We start from the raw sequence: 26721 nt of genomic DNA, 5'->3' as shown, positions 1-26721 counted from the left end.
ATTGTTTAAGTTACTTTTGCTTTTTTAAAGCTCTCTGTCTCTCTTTACTTTTATTTTTCAGTTTGTTTTCATGTCTCCCTTTTTACCAGTTTCTTGCAATTTGGTTATTGCTTTTCTGTCATATTTCTGAGGAGAATTAAACCTATTTGCTAAGGTTTCAAAGGTAAAGGTAGTTAGTTTAATTTAAACACACTGAGGACATTTTAAACTCTGTAGTACTTCAGCACAACATGAGGTCTATACATGTTTATTTTTCAGTTTTAATGATCCTGTAACTATTAGTATATCATAATTATGTTTGCTTGAAGGGGCACACTTCCTTTTGTGAGGTGATACAGTTAGTGGGTGAGTTCTGTTTAAATGAAATAGTTCCTATATGAAACTGCTCACAACAAGGTTATGACTTTTGGAAAGAGAAATTCCTGTTGAGGTTTTTTTTTTTTTTTTTTTTAAATTTTTTGTTCACATTTTTTTTCAGTTTTTTTCTTTTTTCTTTTTTTTTTTTGGTGCTATCTAGTTCCATTACATGGGAGAGACAGCAAACATCTCTCCAACAATCCAATACTAGAAAGGAAAACAAGCCAGTGAAAAAAACTATATTTATAATTATCAGAATTATATAAGTCTTGATTGCTTTGTTTGTTTTTACTTTCTTTTCTTCTGTAAAAATAGGGGGAAATGTCCAGTATAGTATTGTATTTTGTTTTTAGTTCATTGTTGTTTTTAACTTTTCTTTTCTTGCTAATAAATAAATAAATAAATAATTTTCATGCATTTTTCTTGTAACTTTTTACTCTTTTTAAAAAAAAAAAATCTTAATTTTTAGATCATTTTTTCTTCCCATGTTTTTTGAAAGAAATCAAGCCCGTTTGCTCTGGTTTCAGAGCATTAAATAAAAGTGACTTGACTTCCTTTGACAACACATATTAGTTTTTCACAAAAATGACAGACTCGTCCGCATATTTTCATACTTTATTTATTGTAAAAGATGCTTCAAAATCAAATGAAATTTATGTAAAAGCCCCAAAACTCACAGTTGGTTGTTTGCATGAAACCAAAAATCTTGTTGTTTACATCTGAACACACTGAGAGGGACAAACACAGCAGTGGCCTACAGAACTGACAGGCAGATGTTCTGAACACTGGCTGTCAATTCATAGGTCATCACCTTGTGTCCCATCGCTTTGCAGCTAAAATTCAAAATAAAAATGACTTTTCATGACATGACGAGCTCTGCTGCGGCCTCTCGGGAGGCTTCGTGTTGTGCTTGGCGGCTCTCTGCAGGTAACAGCACCTCCACTGGAACACACAAAGCTTCCACATGGAGTTGCTGTTACATCCAGCGAGCACCAGAAGGCTCATCACCAACGTAGCTCCTCCAAGTCAAGTCACAGATGCACAAAACTCCTCCAGAGTCTTTATGGGGAAATACCTGAGATAAAAGCAAGAAAGAGAGAGCAGAGAGGGCCAAGGAGAACTCCGGATCTGGACTTAGAGGCAGTTGCTTTAGTACGTGAGGTGTCTCCACTTGACTTTGACCCGGCAGCGTCCTCCTCCCAGTTTTATTGCCCTCAAGTAGACAACATCATTGCTCACGCTCGTCCAACAGCACGGCCAAAGGGCCAAGGCCTGTATAGATAACACAGATTTTATGGTTGCTGTCAACACGAGGCCACTTTTCAATATGTGAATATATGGGTGTGTCTGACCTATGTACCTGCAGGCGCTGCATTTCCTGCTCGCACTGATATTTGTCTTCATAATTACTTATAGATTAGCTTCATAGTTTGTCAATATTCTATCGAGTTATTTCTGAAATCCTGTTTTTCAAACTGCCTTGCTCGGTTGAGGAGAACTTTGCCTTGCAGTAAAACTCTGCACAGAAAAAAAACAGAACAATAAAGCAATTAAATGATTAGCAGCTCTGTTGGACCATTTTCGCTCCTGCTTGGCTGCTTTTTATTCTGTTGAATAGACCAATTAGACTGCATCCATCGCTTTCTGCTTCTAGTTTGAGGACAGAAACGTTAAATAGAAAATTTCCACAATTACAGTTTTATTCAATAACTTTAAAAAGAGCAAAAAGCAGAATTTAGTCAAGATTTTCAGCCTATTTAAATAAGAGCTGTATATGCACAGTGTCATTTCTATGTAGTAAAAAATTGCTAAAATATTTTATTTCCCTTGATTTACCTTCTGCTGTTGTCAGGAATCATTTTCATAAAGAAAATAATTGGATTTGTCTGTGTATATTTATTTAATCTTGCAAATTTCACCTAGGGTTTAGTTTTTGTACTCACCTGTTAGATGCATGGGCCCGGTGGCTTTCACAGTTCGAGGCCAAAGGTTTGAAGAGCAGCAGCGGCAGGGTGTTGTGACACGGCGAGCCAGGCCAGAGCGGCACAAGCGAGACACAGAAAAGAAAGAAACAGGAGCCCAAGACTACATAAAGACACAGCAGGTGACAGGGACAGTGGAACGGCAGCTTAAAAAGAGGAGCATTTCAGTGTCAGGAATGACGGGGAAAGCGCTGGCAGCGAAGCAGAGCAGCCAGTTTAAGAGATCAGGAGTTGGTGGAAGGTTAATTATTACACTTGCAGTCAATATTTAACAGGCCCAGCGCCCTGCCCCTCAGTCCAACATCCTGATTCCACATGGACTGACACAGAGGGCAGGGCCACAGTCAAGCACATCTCTTTTGTCCCCTGCACAAAATATGTATTTAACACCTCACATGGCCTACAGAAAGAAAAAAAAAGGTATCCACTGCAATATGTGCTTTTTCTGAGTCTTTGGAAACCTTGAACTCAGTTAGAGCTACCATTTTATTGGACCTTTTTCATATTAATTAAGATTCATTTTGTGAAATAAACTCCTTTGAGCCACCTATCGATCAATATTTTTCCAATACAAAATAAGAAAACAGCTACTCCCTCCCCGGCATGACACAAGCTGCAGCATCATGTGCTGCACGTGAGCCCATTTACTGTTACATTTCTCACATACACACACCTTTTCAGCAGATATGAAACCCGGGGCTATGAAGCAATAGCTCAGGAGGAAGCAAAAGACTGTGGGCTGTTAGTCACGCAGCGAGAGTGAATGACAGCACAATAAAAGGCCGATTGAATGGCGTGTTAAAGATTGAGAGAGAGGACGTGGGTGTAGAGCGCACGTTTTAATTTATGTTATTTTATTTATTATGTGAAAAATAATAATTATAGCGAACACAGAGCATATTAAGTTGTGGTGAATGACCCTGAATGATATCTGATGTGTAATTCTTTAACTTTAGGACACTGTAAAGTGACTCATGGCATGTGACACAAACTACTGGTAATAAACTGTTGTAAAATAACATTTTCACTTAACAATCAATAGCCAGCAAAACTGTTGGAGCGTAGCACCAAATTCTGGGCCCTCAACAGTCTATGTGGGCCCCTGCCCTTTCTTCATCCATGTCTCATTCTAAAGCACCATTTGATTTGTTTTCCTTTTCTCTTTTCCATTCCTTTCTTTCTTTTCGTTTTTTTGGGGGGGAAAAAGACACAAGCTTGTTCTCATTCCATACCGTCGCTTTCGCAGTGCTTTTGGCATAAGATCCTGACGCCAAAACCCAACCACATTTTTGCGACTTGTACTACGGCATTTTTAGTCATGCTATACTATGACTTTTTTTTTACATTTAACAAAACAAAGGCATTTTGGGGCACTATCCCTGGAGGAAAAACAGCAACGGGTCATTAAAATACATTCATGTTTGGTGGCAATAAAGCTGCTGGAAACAGTGATAACTCGGTGAAAAAAACAACTGGTTTTCTTGTTTGAAGGTCTTGAACAGGGATCTGTGGTCATCTAACACAATGATATGTATAAAATGCACAAATGTAACATTATTTACAGAAATGTACATTTTCTTCCGGCGACTGGCAATTTAAAATATTGTTTTACTCTGGATTTCTGAATCTGAATTATCTACACATATATTATTTTAACACCTTTCCTCTGTGATCTGTTTGAGAGGGAAAGATGGTATCTGTTGACCTAACGGGCAGAAGTTAAATGAACAGATTCATAATGAAACAAAAACTGTATCGGCAGGAGAGGCTGATGTCGTCATGTAGAGGAGGTTTTTCCTGTTTGAAGGTCCTCACTACGCAACTACAACAAAAACTCCTTAAATGTTCTTTAAAAAGTTTAGTATTTTGTGAAATATAGAGTTTTTCTTCTAAGTAGTGGCATTTCTTGCATGTTCTGCCTCCTCTTTTATTCATGCACTTGTGCTATCTTATCTGAGAAGCTGAAGGGATTGGTACGGCAGAGTGCAGAGTCCAGTGTCTCTCAGAGAGAGAATATGTGCACAGCATTAATCTGCCACACAGATAAAGTCCTTTGTTGCTCCTTTGAATCCACGCTGCCTCGGGTCATAAGAAATGTCTGCTGCAATTTAGATCAGATAACGACATCAATCTGCTGAGCATGAAATTATCCTGTGCACAAGGTCACATGCAGGCCTCAAATCTCAGTGCACCAACTTCTCATTTCAGAAATGATTGACTCCATTAGGGCTGATGTTCTTTTAATGGAGACGCTCTATTCGGTTTCTGCAGCCCAGTCGCAAGAAGAGAATGTACATTTCTGCAAACCATGACTTACATTTGTACATGTCATACGTATCATATGCAACGTAGTATATGAGCTGACTTTGACTGGATTTAGTCTCGATGCTCAGTTTGTCCATAATAACAGTCAGATGTGAGAAATCCACGGTTTGCAGAGATGTAAAATGTCAACATTTGTGCTGCAATTGGGTTGTTTTTAAGATTTCACTTTGCTTATTTAACATAAAGAAAAATCATATATCGTGTCTGAAGATGACGCATATCTATGTTTAAATGTGTACTGAGTTTTGATGAGTAGGTTTTACATACTTTGCTCTTTTCCTCCCAGTCTCGCTGGACTTTGGTCCAGTCTGCTAAACTTCACTGAGGAGCTGCGATCAAAAGAAAAAAACGCAGAAATGTGTGAGAGTTTTCAAAGATCTTATGACTGATGTCCAGTTTTCAAGCCTTTCCACTTCATAAAGCCAGGCCTCAGATGTCTGATGACTAATGTTTCTCACTTGAAAAGCAAACTGTTTTTCTTTTTTTTTCTTTCATTTTTCTAACATTTAGTCAAGAGAAATCCATCATATTTTGATAACCCGCTTCTTCATTATTTCAAATACCTGATGGTGCCAACATCATCAGGTAGTGCACCTGCAGTGTAAACATGAGAAAAAGGCCTGAAAATATATTTTCTCAATCAGCTTCTTGCTTTGAGGAATAGGGCTGTACATGATCGTGATATTTTCTGCCAAAGTTGAAACAGTTTCAGCTATTTCATTTGACTGATTTCTCTCTCTTTGCGTCTTCGGCGTGCAGAGCTCAGTTGGGAAAAGATGATGTCACACACAGTTGTGTTCAAACCTGCGTTTGAATCAAATCCAATACTGTTGAGTTGTTTGATGTTTGTCAGTCTGATTAAACCGAACCCACACATTCCTGATGACGCAGATACTGTTACAGCACTTAAAGTTTTTCTGCGTATTTTGATGTGTGATTTTTTCGTAAATACTCAATGTGTTCGAAAAAAAGATATTAAAACATGTTTTTTTAGGCCTTTAACACGGACCTAGAGTATTTGTGCATGCCCCATTTTGGATTCACATCATTTCTGTCCATCAGTGTTCATCCTGCAGAGCTCTTTGTATCCTTATCATGCACATAAAGATGACCATAATGTTATAAAGATTTACAGTTTAGACATTTATACTTCAGTAGCACGCAGTGCACTGTATGGATGACTGACATTAGTTTACAGACTGGCGTAGTTTTATTAGTTAGTTTACATATATACATATATATGGGTCATGCGGATCTGTTTGTGTTGTTTGGTGTACAGCAAATTCTAATATTTAAGCCTATTTAACAAAAAACAGACATTTGGTGAGTTTTAGTACACAGCCTGCCAGTATCCAGGGCTGCATATTTGCACAATTTGTAAATGAAAACAGTGACTCATAATTACAAACTTCTGTAGATGTCTTTGACTTAATAGGTCAATGAGGACACTTTACATTAATTATCTGGATTTTGATTTGATTTAATTTGTATTGAACATGTAAAAAAATAAAATAAAATAGAGAAATTATTATACAAACAAGCAGACAGACAAAACAAATAATAATAATATTTACCAACAATGAAAAACATAAAGCAAAAGAAATGGACAAACACAAGATTTAAAAAATTATTTTAATTAAATTATGTACACATATGCTTTATTTTTAGTATTTGATTTTAGTTATTTGAACTCTTTTTTCATCTGTCTGCAAAATAAGTAAATCTAGCTGGGGGAAAAAACCTCACACTTGCAGTTCTGAGATGAAATAAAAGAAGCAGGAGCAGAACCAAAATTGAATCCGTGAGGATCAAGACTTCATCTCTTCTCTTCTCAAAGATCTTATCCTCAGCGCTCAAGTTGGAGTTTTAATTTCAAGGTCCTCCTGACACATAGTGGAGATAATAAAATGTGGGAAAGTTTGAGTCTTAATAAAACCTTGTGGTGAGGACACCTCGACACTGTCAAACTGGAGTGAGTGTTAGATACAGAGGCTCAGTGATGATCTATGTGCTTACACACAGAACCGAATTCTTCGACTGAAACATCCACTGAGAAATAACGTGGATTTCCATTTAGCCTTAGAAGATGTATTCTGACCTCTGTTGGTGACCAGAATGCATTGCAGCAGCAGCCTCAGTGGATTTTTTGTCACAGTCAGCCACATTTTCATATTCAGGGTTCCTATGTTTTTTTCCAAAGTCAGATTCAAGCACCATTCAAGCTTTTCCAGCCTCTTACAGCTGTGGTCAGTTACACATGGCACACATCACCTTTCATTTTTAGAATATGTGCATATGTCTCATTTATTGACCTGACACACAAAAAGCCACACCCCAACTGTTCGCTCTGCTCTCATTGATTTAGTGAAGGCCGGTCATTTTTGATGCTTAGGACAAGTAGAATATACAGAAATATATTCTCTATTAATCAGTGAACCAAATTGATATGTTTTGTCTCCATAAGACCCGGGCTTGCAGGGTTAACCTGTCTCACTGGCTGTCATGACTTGAAAGCTATACTTACAAAAAACTGCCACAATTTTACGAGAGTGGCGGCACTAAGTTAATAACTGTTGTTACCTGACAGAGTCAATCCCCTTATTACACCGAGGACAATTAGAAAAATACCCCTCAATTCCCAGATGGCCAATATGAGGCATGAGGCAGAGTGAAGAGAGAGTGACTGATGGCTGCTGCCACACAGAAAGCAAAACAAAGCGCTATTGTTTGAACAGACAGTTTGTTCATCGATTTTTCTGATATTGCGCAATTAGATTTTGTGAACAAAAACAGTGAAACAATTTTCCCAAAAAAGACAAGAATAACATATCACAGATTAAAGCAACAAAATGAATCCACAGGACGAGGCTGCGTGAGGAGAGCTAGCAGAGAAAACAGGCACTTTGAGATGAAAAGGGGAGAGATTTGATCAGGCGCTGGGGCTCCCTCCATGAATGCAGAAAATATTCATCAGATCTCAGACAGAGGGATAAGAGGGGGAAGGAGAGGTCACCTCCATCTGACGAGAATCACTCACTCAGCCATGAGAGCGGAGGAGGCTCTGTTTGGGATTTTAGAAATGGTTTAAGGAAGAAAGGGAGAACGAGTTGCAAAGGCAGGGACCCTCACATAGACAGAGAGCGAGGGAAACCCATCCAATGACAGACGACAGTAAACAGCAACATGGTCTGGCACTTAGTGTTTGTCAGTGTTAATACAGAGATAATATCAATATAAAATTTAAAAAATCAAAAAAATCAGAACATATTGACATGATACAAAGTATGGGTATAATTCACATCAAAAATAAAAGGTATTTTTGTAAATAGAATGTCATCGAATGTAATATAATATAATATAATATAACTCCTCCTATACTCCTCCTTTGACTCCTCTACCTTGTCCCTAACATAATCTATAATATAATGTTATGTTACATTATATTATATTATATTATATTATATTATATTATATTATATTATATTATATTATATTATATTATATTATATTATATTATATTATATTATATTATATTATATTATGTAAATACAAAGGCCAGAATTAGTGTTTTTGTTTACTGTATTTTTTCTTTATTCCTGTAGAGGGCAGTAACGCTACCGAGTTGCATTGACTCTGCCATAAAAGCACCCGTAGAAGAAGAAGTAGGAGGCGGAGCCGCATGTTTGAAAGTGGCGGGCAGCAACAACACTCATCTCACACAAACTGCTGTAAGTACTCGGTTAAATAACCAAAATTATCTAAGTTAGCAGCAACAAGTATCATTCAGAGGTAGACGTGTTTAATATTACTGCTCGGCATTATCAACCAAAACCGCCGAATGCCGTTTTCGTGATATTTAAACGTTGGCACCGGAGGAAACGTGAAAAGGTACGTTAATGTCAACGTCTTGCTAATAACAGCAGCTAGCTAACGATAAACGGAAATTTAACATATCACCCGTCAGCTGGGACGAAGACGGCTTGTTTGACCGTCGATATTGTATTTAATTCAATAAAAAAGCGCCTTAATTTGCGTTTTAATACGAAATGTAATATTCGTTATAGACGTTATAGCTAACAGGTTTAACGATATGTGTGCTAAAGACAGATCGCTAACATTTACATCAGTTTCATCTTTTCGGGCCTAAAATTAAAATTTACATGATAAACTCTTTTTTAAAATCTGTCTGTAGGAAGGATTGACTTTAGGGTATAATGTCATCCTCAGACAGCCATGCCTTAAATAGATGGTGAATAATGGACCCTCTCATTAGACACCATGACAACAGTCATGGTGGAAATACTGAGACTTGGGGGTATTTTTTTCCGATTTACCACAGAAAGACAAAATTAAACAGATCTGGATGTAACGTCTCTTGTCCTGCACCCTGTGAGTGCCGGTGCCAATAGCATGCATAATGCAGAGAAACATCTCTTTTACATTACATTTACATTGGCTTTATTTATTTAAAAAACATGGGAGGCAGGCAATAAGCAACTCCTGAAGAACTTAGCAAAAGGTAAAAGAAAATAACCTGAAAATTAGAGGAAAAAAAGTGTTGTGATGCAGTTGTTTGATTATATCACCCAACAGTACTGTAACTACCCCTGGTTACCTGCACCACTTGTAACATCCTTCATTATTATTATTATATTTTTGTTTACATGGTGGTGTTTATTTGTTTATGTATATATCTGCATTTCTTTTTCAATTTATTTGTTTCAAAAGGTTAATATCAGGGTGTCTTCAGGTCCTTAAAATGTCTTAAATTAAATTTTTATAAATATTAGGCTTTAAAAGTCATTAAATTGTATTTTTTTTAAATTCGAGGTATAAACCCCCCCCCCCAAAAAATCATAGAAATCCTGTTACCCATGTTTTAATTTATTTTTGTCAAAATGAGCCAATCTCTTCTGCTTCAAAGTACACATTTCTTATACTAGACATCTTTAAACCTTCCACTGAAACATTTTTTTTTACTTTTACTTCATTCTTATAACATGAAAACCTACCTCTGCACAGGTCTGCGTGTATTCTATTTATTTTTACACTTAACTGCAATACTTTAATAAGAAAAAAGATTATTTGTGTAAAAATCAGTCTTATCAACATTTTTCTATCCATTCAAAATAGTTGATGACATGCTGTCCTGCCACATATTTTTATTCTTATTCTTATTACTAGGTCTATATTGGATTCTTGCATCATGACAAATGAGGATGATAAGGTGATCCCGGTGCGGGTTGCCTTGCGCTGTCGTCCGCTGGTACCTAAAGAAATCAACGAGGGATGTCAGTGCTGTCTCACTTTTGTGCCTGGAGAGCCACAGGTATGTGCTAAATGAAAATACTTTCAAAGTTATGTTTCTACCATGTTCTTTATATCCATTGTAGAGAATGTGTTTTACTCCCTACACTACGCTGTACGTGTAAACATATCTGAATTGTTTGTTTTCAGGTGATCGTTGGCACAGAGAAGGCGTTCACCTATGATTACGTATTCGATCCCACTACTGAACAAGAGGAGGTCTTCAATACGACTGTGTCCCCCTTATTGAGTGGACTTTTTAAAGGTAGTTACATCTTTTTTTCATAATTTTTTATTAAATTTAGAGAGAAAACTTTTGTTTGGAGGATAATAGTGCAGGTTGTTCAGCATAAAATTCATCAGGGTTTTTGCGGTGATGAAAAATCCAGAAAAGTCATGGAAATTGCTATTTGCAATTTCCACTTCTAGAAACATTTTGGAAAACTAAATATACCCTGAAAAATTTTGGAAAAGTCATGGAATTTTGTTTCACAAACCTGTTTACAATTGCATGATGTGTTCAAGGACCGTTGGAAATGTGAAAATATAATGATAACTTCTTTTGTTTTACATTTTCTTGCCGTGATCAATCATGTAATTTTTGGGTAATTTTTAAAGAAAACATGCCTTTAAAACTCTTTGATCTTCTGGGTTTGGAGTGTTTTCTAAATTAAAAAAAAATTTAAAAGGCAAAAAAAAAGGGGCCAACATTTTTTAAACATAACAGGGCTCAGGGGTTTGGAGGGCCTGTTTTCCTTAAAAATCTTCAATAAAACAAATAAAAAAGACAGCCGTAATGCCCCTTTGCTAAAGCCACAATAAAAAAACACACACATCCCTCCCCAGTGCTTAAAAAATTATTTAATATGCCTCCTTTATGCACCCCCGTCCCTGCTCATAAATGACAAACAGCTCTGAAGTTTTTTTGAAATGTTCACTTCTAATCTTGTTCTGAATGCATTATTTTTTATAATGATCGAAAGAAGCTATTATATAGTAACAAAAAAGAGAAGCAACATTGAGTATTGATTGTCGTTTCAGAGAGTGTATAATCTTTCTCATGGAAATTTATTGGTAAAAAGAATGTGTATGAACATTGATTTATGATTTATGATTTTGCTAGAAGACATTTCAGTGGGACCTTAACTCATTTATGGCTGCACATACATGAAAAATATAATAAACTTATTAAGATGTTAAATAATTCTAATGATAGTTTTTCTCTTCTTTCTTTTTTAAATCATCTTGCATCCTCACTAAATTGTTCTTTTTCTTAAGGCTACCATGCCACAGTTCTTGCATACGGACAGACGGGATCAGGAAAGACCTACTCCATGGGAGGAACATACACTTCAGCTCAAGAAAATGATCCGACAGTCGGAGTTATTCCTCGAGTCATCAGGATGATCTTTGAGGAGAGGGAGAAGAAGACAGACTGTGAATTTTGTCTGGCAGTGTCTTACCTGGAGGTCAGTAAACATGTTGTTTACACTACGTTTATAGATCCTGAAGAAATGTTTTTTGTTTCTCGGAGTTCAGCACATTTTTTTTCATGTTTAAAAACATTTAAACATTTCGATTGTAGATCTATAATGAAGACATATTGGACTTGCTGTCTGCATCTAAGGACAAACCTTCCCTAAGCATCAGAGAGGACCCTAAAGAGGGCATCAAGGTGAGTGACATTTTAAATACGTCATCAGAATTTACAGAATTTCGCCACGGTTGGGAAGAATACCGCACACATTGTTTGAAAACTCATGAAATTTGTAAAAAGAAAGTAATGTTCTGTGAAATGAAATAGTTACTGTAATCTTCCATTGACAACCTTCCACCGAATGAACCTTATTGACAAATTTAATATTTGTTGCTATTGATGTAACGTTGACCTAATATGTGTCAATATGTGACATTTTGTTTACTGTTACATACGTTTCTTTGGTTTCTCCTGGCGCTCTGCCACTCCTTTCATGTGTGCCAGCAAGCTGAACTTATGTTTAAATATAGGTTTAATCAGATATCTTCGGAAAATGCTGAGCAAGTGGGAAAAGAAAAAAACAATTATTAAGGGCCCTTGAAAAGTTTATCCATGAAAATGCGTTGGAACACGGATTTTGAAGCAGGTTGAAAATTGGCAGTGCTTCCCTTTAAATATATAGCTTTTTAGCTTTTGTTTAATTGAAAATATCCTGTTTTCCAGATTGTGGGTTTAACTGAGCGGCGGGTGTTCAATGCCCATGAGATGGTGGGCTGTCTGGAGGTTGGGAACTCTGCCCGCACCGTGGGTTCCACGGCGATGAACGCCGCCTCCTCACGCTCTCACGCCATCTTCACCATCACACTGGAGCAGCGCAGAGGGACAGACAAGTCAGTTCGCTGGCGTTTTCTCACACGATCACTTTGGCTAATATTAGTTCTCTTTGACCCATAACACTCTTAGTTCAGTCACATGCACACAAAATGCATTTTAATAATCAAACAGCGCCATCTTTTGTTGTGCTGCCTTCAGACGTCTTTCAAGAAACTGATCGAGGGTGATGAGAACAAACTGAAAATGAATGTAAAATATAAGATAGAAAAAAATATTAGAAAAGTATTTTTCAAAAAAAAGGGAAAATGACCAGAAAATATATATACGACTATCAGAATTATGTATGAAAAATATATATACGTTTTTATAATTATAATTTTTAACCATTTTTTCAGGTTACTTTCTTGTATTATTGCTTTACTTTCCTTTTTTTAAAACTAATTTTCACATAAGTTTCTTGTAATATTTTGTTTATTTTCTTGTTAAGCTTGCTCATTGCCTTTTTCCCATTCTTTTAATAGAAATCAAGCTGATTTACTAATGTTTCAAAGGGTTAACTGCACACCATCTTAACTGAATATTTTGTTATCTTTTGTCACAGAGCCGACTCTGTGGTTTCAAAGTTGCACCTTGTGGACCTGGCTGGTTCAGAAAGGCAGAAGAAAACCAAAGCAGAGGGAGACCGTTTAAAGGAAGGTAAAGTAGAACTGTTTTTTTTTTTTTTTTTTTAAATCTTAACTCAAATAAAGAAATATATTATAATATTTCTGTTTTTTCTCTTGATGATGTAAAAGCGCTCGTAATAACAGCATTTCTGTTTTGATGCTGTTCATTTTCATCTTCAGGCATCAGCATCAATCGTGGCCTTTTGTCTTTGGGTAACGTGATCAGTGCCTTGGGGGATGAAAGCAAGAAAAACACCTTTGTTCCTTACAGAGACTCCAAGCTCACCCGCCTGCTGCAAGGTAAGCTTTGATTTGGATGTTCAGAAGTAACTCGGTGGTCATTAGTCTCAGACACAGTCCTCACTTTGAGGACCTTCAAACACGAGCAAATTATGTTTGTAAAGCACACAGTATGCTGCGTCTCCTGGCTTTTATTGTGTATTTGGAAGATTTTCATTGTGCTCTGTTGATGGCACTGTTAACCGACAACGTGTAATATGTGTATGTGCTAAAGCTGATCTGCGTATAGCTTTATACAACTCCAGTCCAGAAAAAGTTGTGAGGCTGCATAAAATGTGAGCAAACATGGAATGCAGTGATTTGCAAGTACCTGTTTTTGCCAGTCTGTTTGGTTTTTTTTGGCATATGCAGCTGGTTTGCAGCAGAGATGGCTAATTTGTGAGTAAAGATGGCAAACACTAGCAGTTTTCTTATCCACAAAATGCCTGGGAAGTGCGTGTTTTTAGGCCTACTTCTTTTTAGAATACTTCAATAAAGTCATAATAATAGGGTAAAATATTATGGAAATGTGAACATTTGTTGCTAAATATATGTGTGAACCCTGATTGCATTCTGTTTTTATTAGTTTTACACAGCGTCCTGTTTTGGAATTGAAATTGAATTATTTTATTCATTAAATGCAAAACTGGCAGGTTAATGTGCATCAAAACAGGCAGGTGTTTAAAGCAGCAGCAATGTAAACACAGGTTTACTTTACTAAACACCTTTTGTGAATGATTATGTTTTTGCTTGTTTCTTCAGATTCTCTGGGAGGCAACAGCCACACTTTGATGATTGCGTGCGTCAGCCCTGCAGACTCAAACCTGGAGGAGACCATCAACACGCTGCGATATGCTGACAGAGCTCGCAAGATTAAAAACAAACCAATCGTCAATGTTGACCCCAGAGCTGCAGAAATGAACCGTCTGAAACAACAGGTACAGACGTTTTGGTCAGATAAGTTAAATGCAGTTCTTAGGAGTTAGAAATCTTTTTTTGCACAGCCTACTGATGTCATAGATTGGAAGTGCATAAAGTGTTTTATTACACATTGTAATTCTTCCTCTTAAAATGTAATAAATGTTCTAAAATGTCTTAATTTCCACGCTTAGGTTCAGGAGCTGCAGGTGATGCTCCTTCATGCCCGTGGAGGAGTCGCTCCGGTGCTCTCTGGGTAAGAAATAAAATCCCCCAAATAAGTCCCACCAGGATGTCTGTTAAATGCACCCAGGGCACGCGTTACCCAAAACAAAAGGGCCATAGCGGTTACTCAGTCTCTCTGTTACAGTCCAGAGTCAGCGGAGAACGTGAATAAGCTGTTGGAAAGGAATCGCGCTCTGCAGCACGAGAACAATAAGCTGAGCAGAGAGCTGAGCGAGGCAGCTGGACAGACTGCGCTCATGTTTGAGAAGATCATCATGGTGAGCCAGACTGTGACAACATTCACTAATCTGCCCTCTAGAGCCATTGTTGAAAACTGATGAAAAAACTGTTACTGTGAGTCATGATGTTTGTGAGCACTGAGGGGTATAAACAAAGCTAAGACAGCCTGAACTGACTTTAAAATAAAACATGAACTGGTAAAAATCTAAATTTTATATAAAATAGTTTAATATAGTCCATTGCAGGGGTATTCAACGTTTCTAGGACTTAAAGGCATTCCTTAGATTTTAGACTGTTAAAGGACTTTTCTAGGTTGTTTCTCGGATTTTAGGTCATTACTTGTGTTCTAGGACATTTCTACGATTTTAGGACGTTTCTAAGATATTCTGAATTTTTTTGGGATTTGAAGACATTCCAAAGGTTCTAGGACATTTCTAAGATTTTTGGACATTTCTAGGACTTTAGGGTGTCCCTGAGATTTTAGGATCTTTGGACAGTCCCGAGATTTCAAGACATTTCTAAGGTTTTTGGATTCAGAACTTTTCTAAAATATTAGGGCATTTCTAAGATTCAAGACATTTCCATGTTTTTAGGGCGTTTCTAAGATTTTAGGATGTTTCTAGGACTTTTTTCATTTCATTGTTTTGCATCAATCATGTTCATCACCATCATGTGTTTGCTTTATTTTACAGACAGAACATGCAAATGAGAAACTGCAAAGCAGAATTGAACAACTGCGAAACCATGCAGCGTAAGTTTACAAAGTCAGGAGAGCTTCAGGGTGGCTCTGTGTCTAGACTAATAAATTGCACTACAGATAAGAGAAAAAAAAAATATTTTGAGTGAACTTTCCCTTTAAAAGGCACACAGACTATTGAAGCTACTTTTCCTGTCGACCTTTGCCACAATAATCATATTGAGCCACACTTTTGATTTATGTTTATATCAGATGTACAGTGGATCTTGAGAAAGTGTTGGAGACTCTGGAGGACCAGGAGCTGAAGGAGAACGTTGAGGTGATGAAGAACCTCCAAGACGTCATCATGGAGCTCAAGGTACACAAGTCATCTTACATTATAGTCCACCAAGAGACAGCCGTTTGTAGTAATGGTGAAACTTGCACTGGACATTTGACTAAATTGAGAAATATAAATTCAACTAATGTGACAGTTTTTTGTGTTGATTTTAGCAAGTAGAACACATTTAAATCCAGCGCTGCTGATTGGATGTTTATAACAGTGAATGTCAGGTTTAAAATTTGTCTGTTTTTGAAGAATGAGAGTGCAGGCATCGCTGCCTCCATCGATGCTATGGCTGCAGGAGAAGACGCAGCTGAGGTGTCTGGGAATGGCAGTAAAAATGGCACAGATGAATCCCCATCAGTAAGTTGAAACTTTTGTTCTCTTAATGATTACATTAAATGATGGTTTATATCAGAGATACCTAACAGAATTGTTTGTTTGTTTGTTTTTTGTTTTTTTTTTATCAAATGTAGTAACACATCTTTTCTTGTACAAACTAACTTTGAACCAAATGTGAATTAAATCCACCTCTTACAGATTACACAGGATGTCACTGGCATCGCTGGTAAGGACTCTCCGGAGGCCTTTACAACCCATCATGCACTGCGGCAGGCCCAGCTCTCCAAGGAACTGATCGAGCTGAACAAAGTGTTGAGCTTGAAGGAAGCTTTTGTGAAGAAAATGTGCCAGAATGACAACCAGCTGGATCCGATGCAATCAGAGCACCAGGTGAGATTTCGTATACATTTCTGACTCTTACAGTAATTTCAAGTAACTTAAGTTTCTGTTGTATAACCCACTTTAATGTTACACAGACTTGTATCGCTCTGCACACAAAATGCGTAAATAATACATTAGTATTATTTTGTACTTTCATTAAGTTATTTTTTTAACCAACATCAGTCCTAATCATAAATATCAAATATTCATTCATTTTCAGAATTGTAACCCTTTAAATGCCAGTTTTTATCATGATGCCACTATTTTGTTTGATTAAAAAAAAAACAAATATTTCAGTATATTACATACAAAGTAGATTTTTCTCTTATCACAGCATAGGATATGTCAATGATTAGCTGCAACACTGATTGTGACAGTGCACCTGTACCACATATTTTCTCCATTTCTCCAAATATGGTAAAAATGACATCATCAAGTGGAAAATAGTAAAAATTACAAATTCCAAGGCAAAAGCCCAGAATGACACCCATAAAAAATTACAATACATGTTTTTATGCTTTGGTGACTGTGGGATCAAAAATTGCATTTTGAGTGGGTTTCAATGACTCATTTCTTTGCAACAGTATGAATGTAACAGTTTTGTTCATACTGTGTATTTTAGACTTACTGTAGGAGCTTGCAAAAATTTATGCCAAACGCATGAACACTTCCAAAATTATCCGAAAAATGAACAATGAAAAGCGTGTAAAGTGTGCGTGTAAAAACAGGCCCTAAGGGTTAATTAGTTCGTTAATTTTTATCTGATTTTGTGTCATATTCCCATGATAAAACCTATGGTACAGGGCTCCCATGAGTGCTGTATTGGGTTAAATTTAAACGTAGCATTTTGTGTGATTATGTCAGTTCTGAGTTTTTAACCATTGAGAAATGATGGACACATTTTAATCCTCTCTGCATTTTGTCCCACAGAAAAATGTGCAAACTCTACAGACTGCAGTGGATTCTCTGCAGAAGGAGAAAGAGGACCTTGTTTTGGCACTTCAGTCTGCAAAGAAAGACACTAACCAGGCCAAGTACGAACTCTGAATATTCCTAATTTGTTTTGCCATAACCTCATAAACCTCGACTTTTTCCTTCCTGCGTCATCTGACATCTGACATCTGACACAACCCTCCTCTAGGCTCAGCGAACAGCGGAGGAAGAGACTTCAGGAGCTGGAGGGCCAACTTGTTGACATGAAGAAGAAGCTTCTCGAGCAGTCCAAGCTGCTGAAAATCAAAGAATCCTCCGTTCAAAAAGTCGGCAAGCTCATGAGTGAGATACAGGTGACCAGTGATGTTTCTGCTTTTATTAAGTTCCTTTTTTAAGTATTTTATGCTTTTGGGTTGTACGTCCCATTCTCGGAAACATGATATCTCAAGAACACCGTAAGGGAGTTTTGTCAAATTTAGCACAAACATCCACTTGGATTAAATGATAAACTGATTTCATTGTGGTGGTCATAGCTCAAGGTCATTGTGACTTTATCTGTCTCATTCTTGTGAAAGCAGTACCTCAAAAACACCATGAGGGATTTATTTTTCAAATTTGGCACAAACGTTCATTTGGACTCAATGATAAGCTGCTTAGATTTAGGTGGTCAAAGGTCAAAGTCACTGTGTCATGCATCTGTCTAGGTTTTGTAAACACAATATCTCATAATATCTTGAGGAAATGTCCTTAAATTTGACACAAATGTCCACTGTGTGTAAAGCACACACATTTTCGCAAACATGGATGTGAACTGCAGACTGCATATATTTATTTAGTCTACTCCATATTCCCTGTTATCATCTAGTATTTTCTTATAATATGCCTTCTTACTTGTCCTTATAATATGAGTTCAGATATTTTTATATTTATTTTTGCCTCTTTACTTTTCAGTCCTATGAAATCTCTGTAAAAGTGTATTTTTCTTTTTGCAGGCATTTTGTAATCTCGTTGTGATCCATTGGCAGTTAGTGTATTTTATTTTATATTTTCTGCTATATTCTTTAGGCGTAAATGTTCTTACTAATTTTTCATGTGCACTGCGAGTGTTTTTTTTTTGTTTTGTTTTGTTTTGGGTTTTTTTATGTGTGTTAATGGATTCCTCTGACCTCACCAGTTTGTATTCGGTTTGCTTGTCTGTTTACTTTCGTCTTTTTAAATTGACATGACATTACGAAACACCTTTGCAACACATCCACTTTTTTACATCACTTTTGGGAAATGTATGTTGCCAAATGTATGTTAATGTGCTCCAGTGAAGATGCACATAAATAGGTAGTATGTACATTTATTGGCTTAGTGTCTTGAGGTAGCCTGCTGAGGTTTTTCAGATATTATTGGATTTAAACAGCTAATCAGATTTCACATCCTGTTTCTCAGAAAACCAATCAGGCATGAGGATCTGATGTTTGTCAGACTTAATTTAATCAGATATTTGGAAGCTTAACTATTGTTAAAAAATTACTTTGCATTGGAGGGGAGTTGATCTGATGCCATAGACTGTGAGCACAAACAAAAGTGACTGAACTAAGTAGACCATTTTTTGGTCAAAAAGTCATCTCAGTATTTTTAAAAATTCACTGAGTTGGCATAGTGCATTGCTGATATTTAATACAACTTTTAACATGTAAGCTGTATTCTCCCAGGCTATGAAGACCCAGCGTACGCAGCTGATGAGGCAGATGAGGGAGGACTCTGAGAAATTCAGACAGTGGAAGAGCAAGAAGGACAGGGAGGTGATTCAGCTGAAGGAGAAGGTACGTTGAGATCAACTACAAGGAGAAAAAAGCATTTTAATCATGAATTCTTCAAATCTTGCTGCCAAATCATTTTTTCTTCACTTAATCTTTTAGTGTCTTTGGCTTCGTGAATCCCTAGTTTACTTATTTTTGTCTGTTTACAGGATCGTAAACGCCAGTATGAGCTGCTTAAACTTGAGAGGGATTTCCAGAAACAGGCCAATGTTCTGCGTCGTAAAACTGAGGAGGTGAGGCCCAGTTTGTTGTCTCTGCCATTTCATTTACTGCAAGTAGCAAGTAGGCTGGATATGATATTTCCAACATCTTTAAGGCAGTAAGTATGTACCGTATATTTTAAGTGTGTGTCTTTATTTGCACCATTCACGCCCCCTTTTTATGCCTTCGCACCGGCAATAGTAGCACCCTGTTTTTGGGTTGTATGTACATATGAACACCATGAGGTAATTTCTTCAAATGTGGCACAAACATCCTCTTAAACTCAACTATGAACTGATTAGATTTTGGTGGACATAGGTCAAAGTCACTGTGTCTTTGTCTGTCTCACTCTTGTCAACACAAAATCTCAAAAACACCTTGACGGTATTTTTCAAATTTGGCACAAACATTCACTCGCAAATTACATTATTTCCACTAACTGGATATTGTTTAAAGTGGCTTATTGTCCATGTTTCTCTGCAGGCTGCAGCTGCAAACAAGCGTTTGAAAGACGCCCTGCAGAAGAGAAGTGAGGTGGCCGACAAACGTAAAGATATCCATAACAGAGGAATGGAGGGAGCTGCTGCAAGAGTTAAAGTAATGTCCAGTAAACTATACTTATAATTATTTTATTGTATCTTTAAAATTATTTTATAGAGAGAAAATGAAAAAAAATCACCCTTTCTTGAGGTCCTTTCTTGTTGCTTTTTTCCCAATTAGTTTATTTATTTATTTTTGCTGATGTCCGAGTAATTTTTTTAGAACTTTTTTACTAATTTCTTGTATTTTTCCGGCTATTTCTTGCTAGGTTGCTTGTTGCCCCTTTTCCATATTTTTTTAAAGAAGTCAAGCCATTTTGCTAATGCATGAAAAGGTTAGCTCTGACTGTGTTTCTGTGATCAGACATGGCTTCTCAATGAAGTGGAGGTGATGGTGAGCACAGAGGAGGCCCGGCGCCACCTCAATGACCTGCTGGAGGACAGAAAGGTCTTGGCTCAGGAGATCACCCACCTCAAGCAGCAGATAGAAGCCGGAGACCGACCCGCTGCGAAAATCAGGGTGAGAGCTGATTCCTTTCTGCACAATAAATATGCACAAAGTTGAAAAACGAGTGAGACATCCGTTGCATCAGCAAAGTAGAAATGTTCCTAAGAGTAAGTCCTTTCCTCTGCGGCCTTCTTCCACGCAGCGCCGGACGCTGATCATCTCTGAGCTGGAGACCCAGGGGGCGCTGGAAACACCTCTGACCAAACAGGTGGAGAACCTGGAGACAGAGATGGGCCTCAGGTGAGTCTGACAAAGCAGCACAGGCACTTTTTAAATTAATCCCCATATTTGACCAGCATTAATCTCACTCTGTCTTCCCCAAGGAAGATTAGCCTCCTATCACTTTCTGAGCCGTTATTCTGCTCACCCACACAAAGTGATACACTCACGGTTTTTAAACAGCTATATGAGCTTTTATTTCATGTCATTGCTGTAAAGATTTCGACTCTCTGGAAGCAAAATGTGTATAAAGCAATGAGTTGATTGTTATGACTTTAAGATTTGCAGTTTGGTTTGTGCCTCAACAGAAACGCCCAAATAGCCGACCTTCAGCAGAAAGTTCTTGTTGCAGACGGCGAGGGACGTTTGAAGCAGCGCATCGATGGCATCACAAGCATAGTTGACGCCAAGTGTGCCCTGAGGGTCCTCATGTCTGAGGTACACAAATGCTAATTTTTTTGTTGTTGTTGTTGGTTATATTCACATTCACATCTGTGTGTTAATTTAGTAATTGTGCATACATTTTATGCTCTATTATTAACTTGTGTGTTTTTAATTTAATTTTTCTGGGTAATCTCATCTCATGTTACTCAGTGTTTTCATGTATTCATTTATTTTCTTTCGTCATCATCAAGGTCATATGAATGTTAGTAATACTGCATAAATTTGCTGCCATTCTTATTTCCCCCCCAAAAAAATCACTTTAAATATATTTTTCTTCGTAATTACTCTGTCTTTTTTGTCTGTAAGTTTGTTTGTTTTAAATCATTTTGTTTTTTTTATTCTGTTATTTATTATTATTATCATTATTTTCTATTTTCTTCACCTGTTATGTCATCGTGGTCATATGATGGCCCCCAATTTGTTTTTGCCACTAAATCGGTGGGGCCAAACCTTTGTTGCATGTTTTTAAGCCCTGACGAAGACCCTCAGTGTTGGAAACATGTTGGCTAATTTAATGATGCAGCCGAAAAATTAAAGGTTTTCTATATTTTTGAAGTGCCTGGATTGTCTCTCTGTGCATCACTCTTTTCCTTTTGTTGTTAGCTTTTGTCCGCTAAAACAGCCAGTGCCAAGCTGGAGAGCGAGCTCAAACAGGAAACTGGGAACGCACAAGATTTAAGGAGGATGTTGGCCGAAGAGAGAAATGTGATGTCAGCTATGGACATGGAGCATCAGCAGCAGCTGGTGGAACTGGAGCAGAGGCATCAAGAGAAGGTGCTCAAAGCTTTCAGTCTTATTCACACCAATTTGCATCCCACTGTGAAAACATACATATTTATGAAATGCTTCGTGCTACATTTTTGTTTTTTTGTGCAGGTCCTCTACCTCCTGAACCAGCTCCAGAGCAAACCTATATGTGAAGAGTCGGACAAAACAAAGCAAAACGATACGGAGAGTTCAAAGGAAAGGGAGCTTCTCCAGCGCCTCAAACTTCAGGTTCGTCTCCACTGGAGCTGAAGAGTGTTTGATCAGCATTTGACTCGGCACGTCTCCTTGTTTTTAGGAGAAACAAAAGGTGAATCACGTGGTTATTTGTAACATAATTTTAGGAGGAAGAGCTTGAAAAGCTTCGAGAGTTGAGTGAGCAGAACCAGACGCTGCTGGAGCAGACTGAACAATACAAACAGGTAACTTCATAACTTACTCCAACATTATTGGCCTCCTTTTTCTTCAGTATTTAATTAATGTTACGTTGAATTATAAATGCTGAATGCCGTACACTGTTTACCACACTGGTAAAAGCAGGAACCTAAGGTCAAGAGCTGTTGAAAATATAGGATTTTTAAACTTTAATTACTCCTTTTACTAAGAAGCAGCTCAACAAAACAGCTTACAGCAGCTTTAGATGATAAACACTTACTCCATGGTCACCAGTGGTTTCCTGAGGTACATAATAACAGCTGTTATTCAGCTATAGCTGACACATATTCATATCTACATAAATATCGAAGTTCTTTATGTAACAAACTCTGCTTTTTTGGCTAATATAGCACACACTGAGGATTTTGTTGTTCAGTGGACTACTTTACCATCAACACTGATTAAATCGCAGAAAAAAAATTTCCCTTTAAGCTTTGAATCATTATTTTCTCCCTCCACAGAAACTGTCATTGCTCCACCTGGCAAGTGGAAAGAAAATCTTCGTGCCAACAACAAACAATGATAGGAGCTCAGATGACTCGTTTGAATACATTCCCCCAAAGGTAAGTTATTCAGGGTTCCTGCAACTCCTTAAAAAGTCTTAGAAGACATTTAATTCATTAATCTAAATATAAGTTTAGATTAAAATCAGCTGTTTTTCAAAAGTCGTAAAAAGGCTAAGCTTGATTTTTTTCTGATGCATCATTGTACAGTCTCAAAATAACTGGTTACTTTTGAAGAATAAAAGGTAATTCCAGTAAATATTTATGGCAAAATTCTCCCTAATTTCAAGTAAATTGTGTCGGTTCATATTTACTTATTTATTCTTTTTTTTACCTTTAAATTTACTTATTTGGAAATTTTTACTTAAATTTAATTCTCATTGGTATTTAAAAGTCTTAAATATTGCAGATATTTAGTGTAATGTTTGTTTGTCAGGTCACTTATTGTCTGTTCAGTTCACAAAGTTGTACAGCCAAGAAACTGAAAGAGCCGCCTTTGATTTGACATGAAATTTATCTGTGTGTTGACATATCTTTGCTTGTGTCTCCGACACATCTCCGACATATACGACAGCCTAAAGGGAAGCGCTTCACCACAGCTAAACGTAGCCAACACACTGTGGCCATCAACATTGAAGAGCTGATGTCTCCCAGTGAGGAAGAGGAGGGGGGGGAGGAGGAGGAGGAGGAGGAATGGCGGCCTGAGAAACCCGAAAAGGGACGCAGAGTCTCAAAGAAACCAAAAGCAACTGGGGTAAGAGCGGGATTAAGACCAGGGTTGTCTACAGACAGGTCATTCGTGTATGAAACCATCTGCGTCTACATAGTTACAGTTCAAGAGTCATCAAAAAGTACACGTTGAGATAGAAATGTGTGTTTTTGGATCAGTATATTTGTGATGCTGATGAGTTTGTCTTCCTTCAGTGTGCGTGCAAAGGCCGCTGCAGCAACAAGCAGTGCAGGTGCCGCAAAGGAAAGACGACATGCGGAGAGAACTGCCAGTGTGATCATGAGAAGTGTCGAAATATGGACAACCAGGGACCTGCTGAGGTAAGTTATCTATCAGTAATTACAAAAAAAAACCAAATGAAGAATATATGCATTTTTCAACATTTTCAATTTTCTTTTTTCATGTTTGTTTATTTAGACTTTTGATTATCAATCTGTGCTGTAGGCTGTAAACTCGTGTTCGACATGATGACGTTCTATAGTCCCATTCAGCCACTTGTTAGCAACTCCCTTTTCAAAGACATAAAAGCTTCAAGTTCGCAAGTATTTACAGATGTATTTTTTTCTCGTAGAAGCCAAGGTAAAAGTCTCTTCAGCTTGTGTTAACCACAGACCTTATTTCAGGTTCAGGAGTGCTGTTACAATGAATTGTAATTTAAAAAAAAAAAAATCAGTGTTGCATGGCCTTCAGTGGATAACCGTCCATGTAATGTAATGCAACAGTACATTTATTTTCTGTAGCTGTTGATGTAATGTGGCTCTGATTTGCGTTGATGCATGACACGTAGGGTTTTGTTTACCATCACGGACGTCTTCATTTTCTCCCCACATCCTGTCTCTCATATGTTTACAGAACAAGTTCAGCGAGAAAAAAAATATCATGGGTCATTGAAAAGTTTAAACATTTTTTCCACAGAAATCTGTAGGAAACCTGAATGTGGAATTTATTATCACAGGCATGTTTTTCCTGTCCGAATTTCTTTTGGTAAAGATACTGGATTCTTTTATGACGATGCAGAACAATAAGCATTGTTTTCAGTTTGGGAGTTATTTTGTTTTAACTCATTTCAGGATGTAAGTCAGACAGAAAGTGTCTCCAGAGACTCTGTGACTCTTCAAGACCCCGCGTCTGTGAGTCCTGACAACACCACATTCTTCAAGCCGCCGTCGTGCACGCCCACCAAAAAGGTAAGCCGCCTCCTCCTGAACACTGTAGACGTTTGGCTCAAGACTAAAATCGGACCAGTTTATGATTCTGTTCATTCTTTCAGGGTTCGTGCGGTCATGAAAAACCTCTATTCACATTTTGGACTGCATAGTAATAATTACATTTATTATTTTTTTTAAATTAAATGTTGTAACATATGTCTGGGTTTTTTTTTAAACTGGAAAAGTCATGGAATTTACTCACAGCAGTTTCCCACCCTGGAAAAGAGTTGGAAAACTAAACATAAATAGATAAAATAAAAGTCATGAAATTTAGTTTCACAAACCTCAGTAACAACGTATGATGTATTCAGGGACTGTAAGAAACGTGAAAATCCAGCGATATTTTCTGTTTTTAAAGTTCCAAAACAATTTAAAGAAAAAAGAGCTTTTTTTCCTGTGCAGCATGTTTTCTTTTAAAATCACCAATAATTGGAAAATTAAAAATACTATGATAATTTCTGTTTATAGAGTTTCTGCCTGAGATAAATAGTGTCATTTGTGGTGATTTTTGAAGTTAGCGTGCCTTCCAAACCAGTGTCAGTGGTCGTTTCAGAGAATGCCTGAAAGTAATGGAAAAGTCCTGGAAATGTGTTGGTAAAAAAGTGTATGAACTCTGTTCATTATAAATGTGTATTTTGGCATTTAGTTTCACGCCTGCAACTTTAAAAGATATAATGCAGAGGTAACACCCGTGTACTAATATGCGCTATTTCAGGTGCTGAAAGAAATCGGCGACATGGGACATGCCACTCAAGACCTGAAGCTGGTCAGGAAACCTGTCCTGCCAGAGGACGAGGAGGAGGACGATGACGAGGAGGACAGAACGACAGTCAGCTTCCTCAAGAAGAAGAAACGAATCCTGACGAGTTTTCAGAACAGTTTTTTCTCCGGATGCACTCCGATCAGAGAGGAGTCGTAATCAGCACAGAGCAGGGTAGGGCTTTGTACTCTAGACGTCTGTGTGTGTTTGCTTCAGTGTTTTGTCCGTCTTTTTTCTATGTTTCTGAATTGTTTTGTGCTGTAACGTGAAAGTAGATGTCGATTTGCTGTTGACTTTGTTTTCTGTAGAGGGTAACACCCCGAGTAGCATCGAATCTTTTATTGGAATTCACAATGAGATGACGGAGAAGCCTGTAAATAAGATTTTAGTTTAACATGTTAGATATTTCCTAGCGCTGAATAAAGTCTTACAGTCTAATTTTTGTTTTTAAGAACGAACTGTTTTTCCTTTTTACCAGGGTTTCATATCAGCGTCATCAGAGGATATCAGTGGAAAATCACTTATTTAATCCATTAGTCTGTTAAAGAGCTGGATTTTGGGGGCAGATGCCAATACTGAAATTCCAAACTGACACATAGATGTACATAAAGTTCATTAGGAATTTTATAATTCTAATTTACTCTAAGCATATTGTTTCTGTATTGTGTTCTGTTGGAGATAAACTTTTTAAATTGTGCATATCATACAACATATAAGCCAATACCGATATATCTGGGAGGGGCCAATGTCGGCCGATAAACTTGACTAATCAATATATCAGTCAGACTTTATTCTGTCGAGACATTTTTACAAGTTTTAGTGGAAAGCCTCTTGGCCATTGATTTTTGAAAATGAAATCTGAAAAACTGCATTAATATTCTGCTCAACTAAATTTGTATTTGAGGTGGAGGTTACTTTTCCCTGTGTAGCGCACATATTTCAAACACTCAGACGAACAAAATAAACAGCAGTTCAGCAAAATAGCCGCATCATGTCTTTGGTATTTTTGTATAATGAAGTTTTCCCTTTGCTGCTTATTCTCCCGTTTATTTTTCTTTCCAATAATTTCTGCACAGCCCAAGTCCAGAACTTTATTATATTTAGATTTAGAAAAGGCTAGAAATGTCTTAAAATCCTAATCAATCCTAAAATACTAGGTATGTCCTAAAACACTAAAACTGTCTTAAAATCCAATAGAAACATCCAAAAATTCTAGAAACATGCATGGTGCTGCTGCTAGCAATACACTATTATCAGTCAATACAATATTTATCAGGCAATTAATCTGATGTTTACTGCCTGAACTAAAGTAGA

At 37.3% G+C, this 26721-nt stretch overlaps 1 protein-coding gene and 1 long non-coding RNA gene across 3 annotated transcripts; one reads left to right on the top strand and one right to left on the bottom strand.

Moving 5' to 3' along the window:
- Positions 1 to 959: 959 nt before the first annotated feature.
- Positions 960 to 2694, bottom strand: LOC148187205 (uncharacterized). Its single transcript, XR_015778923.1, has 2 exons — positions 2301 to 2694; positions 960 to 1629 (listed from the first exon to the last, which is right to left on the bottom strand). It is a non-coding gene; the product is annotated as an uncharacterized LOC148187205 (long non-coding RNA).
- A 5596-nt stretch (positions 2695 to 8290) lies between these two features.
- Positions 8291 to 26390, top strand: kif4 (kinesin family member 4). 2 transcript variants are annotated; one of them, XM_042499994.2, is made up of 31 exons: positions 8291 to 8392; positions 9849 to 9993; positions 10122 to 10236; positions 11250 to 11440; positions 11557 to 11646; positions 12172 to 12338; positions 12884 to 12978; positions 13128 to 13247; positions 13989 to 14164; positions 14339 to 14400; positions 14515 to 14647; positions 15302 to 15360; positions 15559 to 15664; positions 15884 to 15991; positions 16169 to 16360; positions 17282 to 17385; positions 17493 to 17637; positions 18988 to 19098; positions 19245 to 19328; positions 19780 to 19893; positions 20200 to 20355; positions 20486 to 20583; positions 20871 to 21000; positions 21610 to 21780; positions 21883 to 22002; positions 22116 to 22193; positions 22668 to 22769; positions 23284 to 23463; positions 23634 to 23759; positions 24510 to 24626; positions 25363 to 26390. In XM_042499994.2, the coding sequence occupies exons 2-31, from the start codon at positions 9871 to 9873 to the stop codon at positions 25564 to 25566; spliced, it is 3777 nt and encodes a 1258-aa protein (XP_042355928.2). In that variant the 5' UTR covers positions 8291 to 8392; positions 9849 to 9870; the 3' UTR covers positions 25567 to 26390. The 2 variants fall into 2 exon arrangements, with proteins under 2 accessions (XP_042355928.2, XP_042355929.2); XM_042499995.2 differs by lacking the exon at positions 8291 to 8392 and adding an exon at positions 8399 to 8552.
- Positions 26391 to 26721: the final 331 nt, after the last annotated feature.

This window comes from Plectropomus leopardus, chromosome 15, assembly GCF_026936395.1.
Source record: "Plectropomus leopardus strain MGB_pleo_1.0 chromosome 15, ASM2693639v1, whole genome shotgun sequence".
NCBI classification, from domain to species: Eukaryota; Metazoa; Chordata; class Actinopteri; order Perciformes; family Serranidae; genus Plectropomus; species Plectropomus leopardus.
Note: the sequence above shows the minus strand (reverse complement) of the source record. Positions and strands in the feature narration are given on the sequence as shown.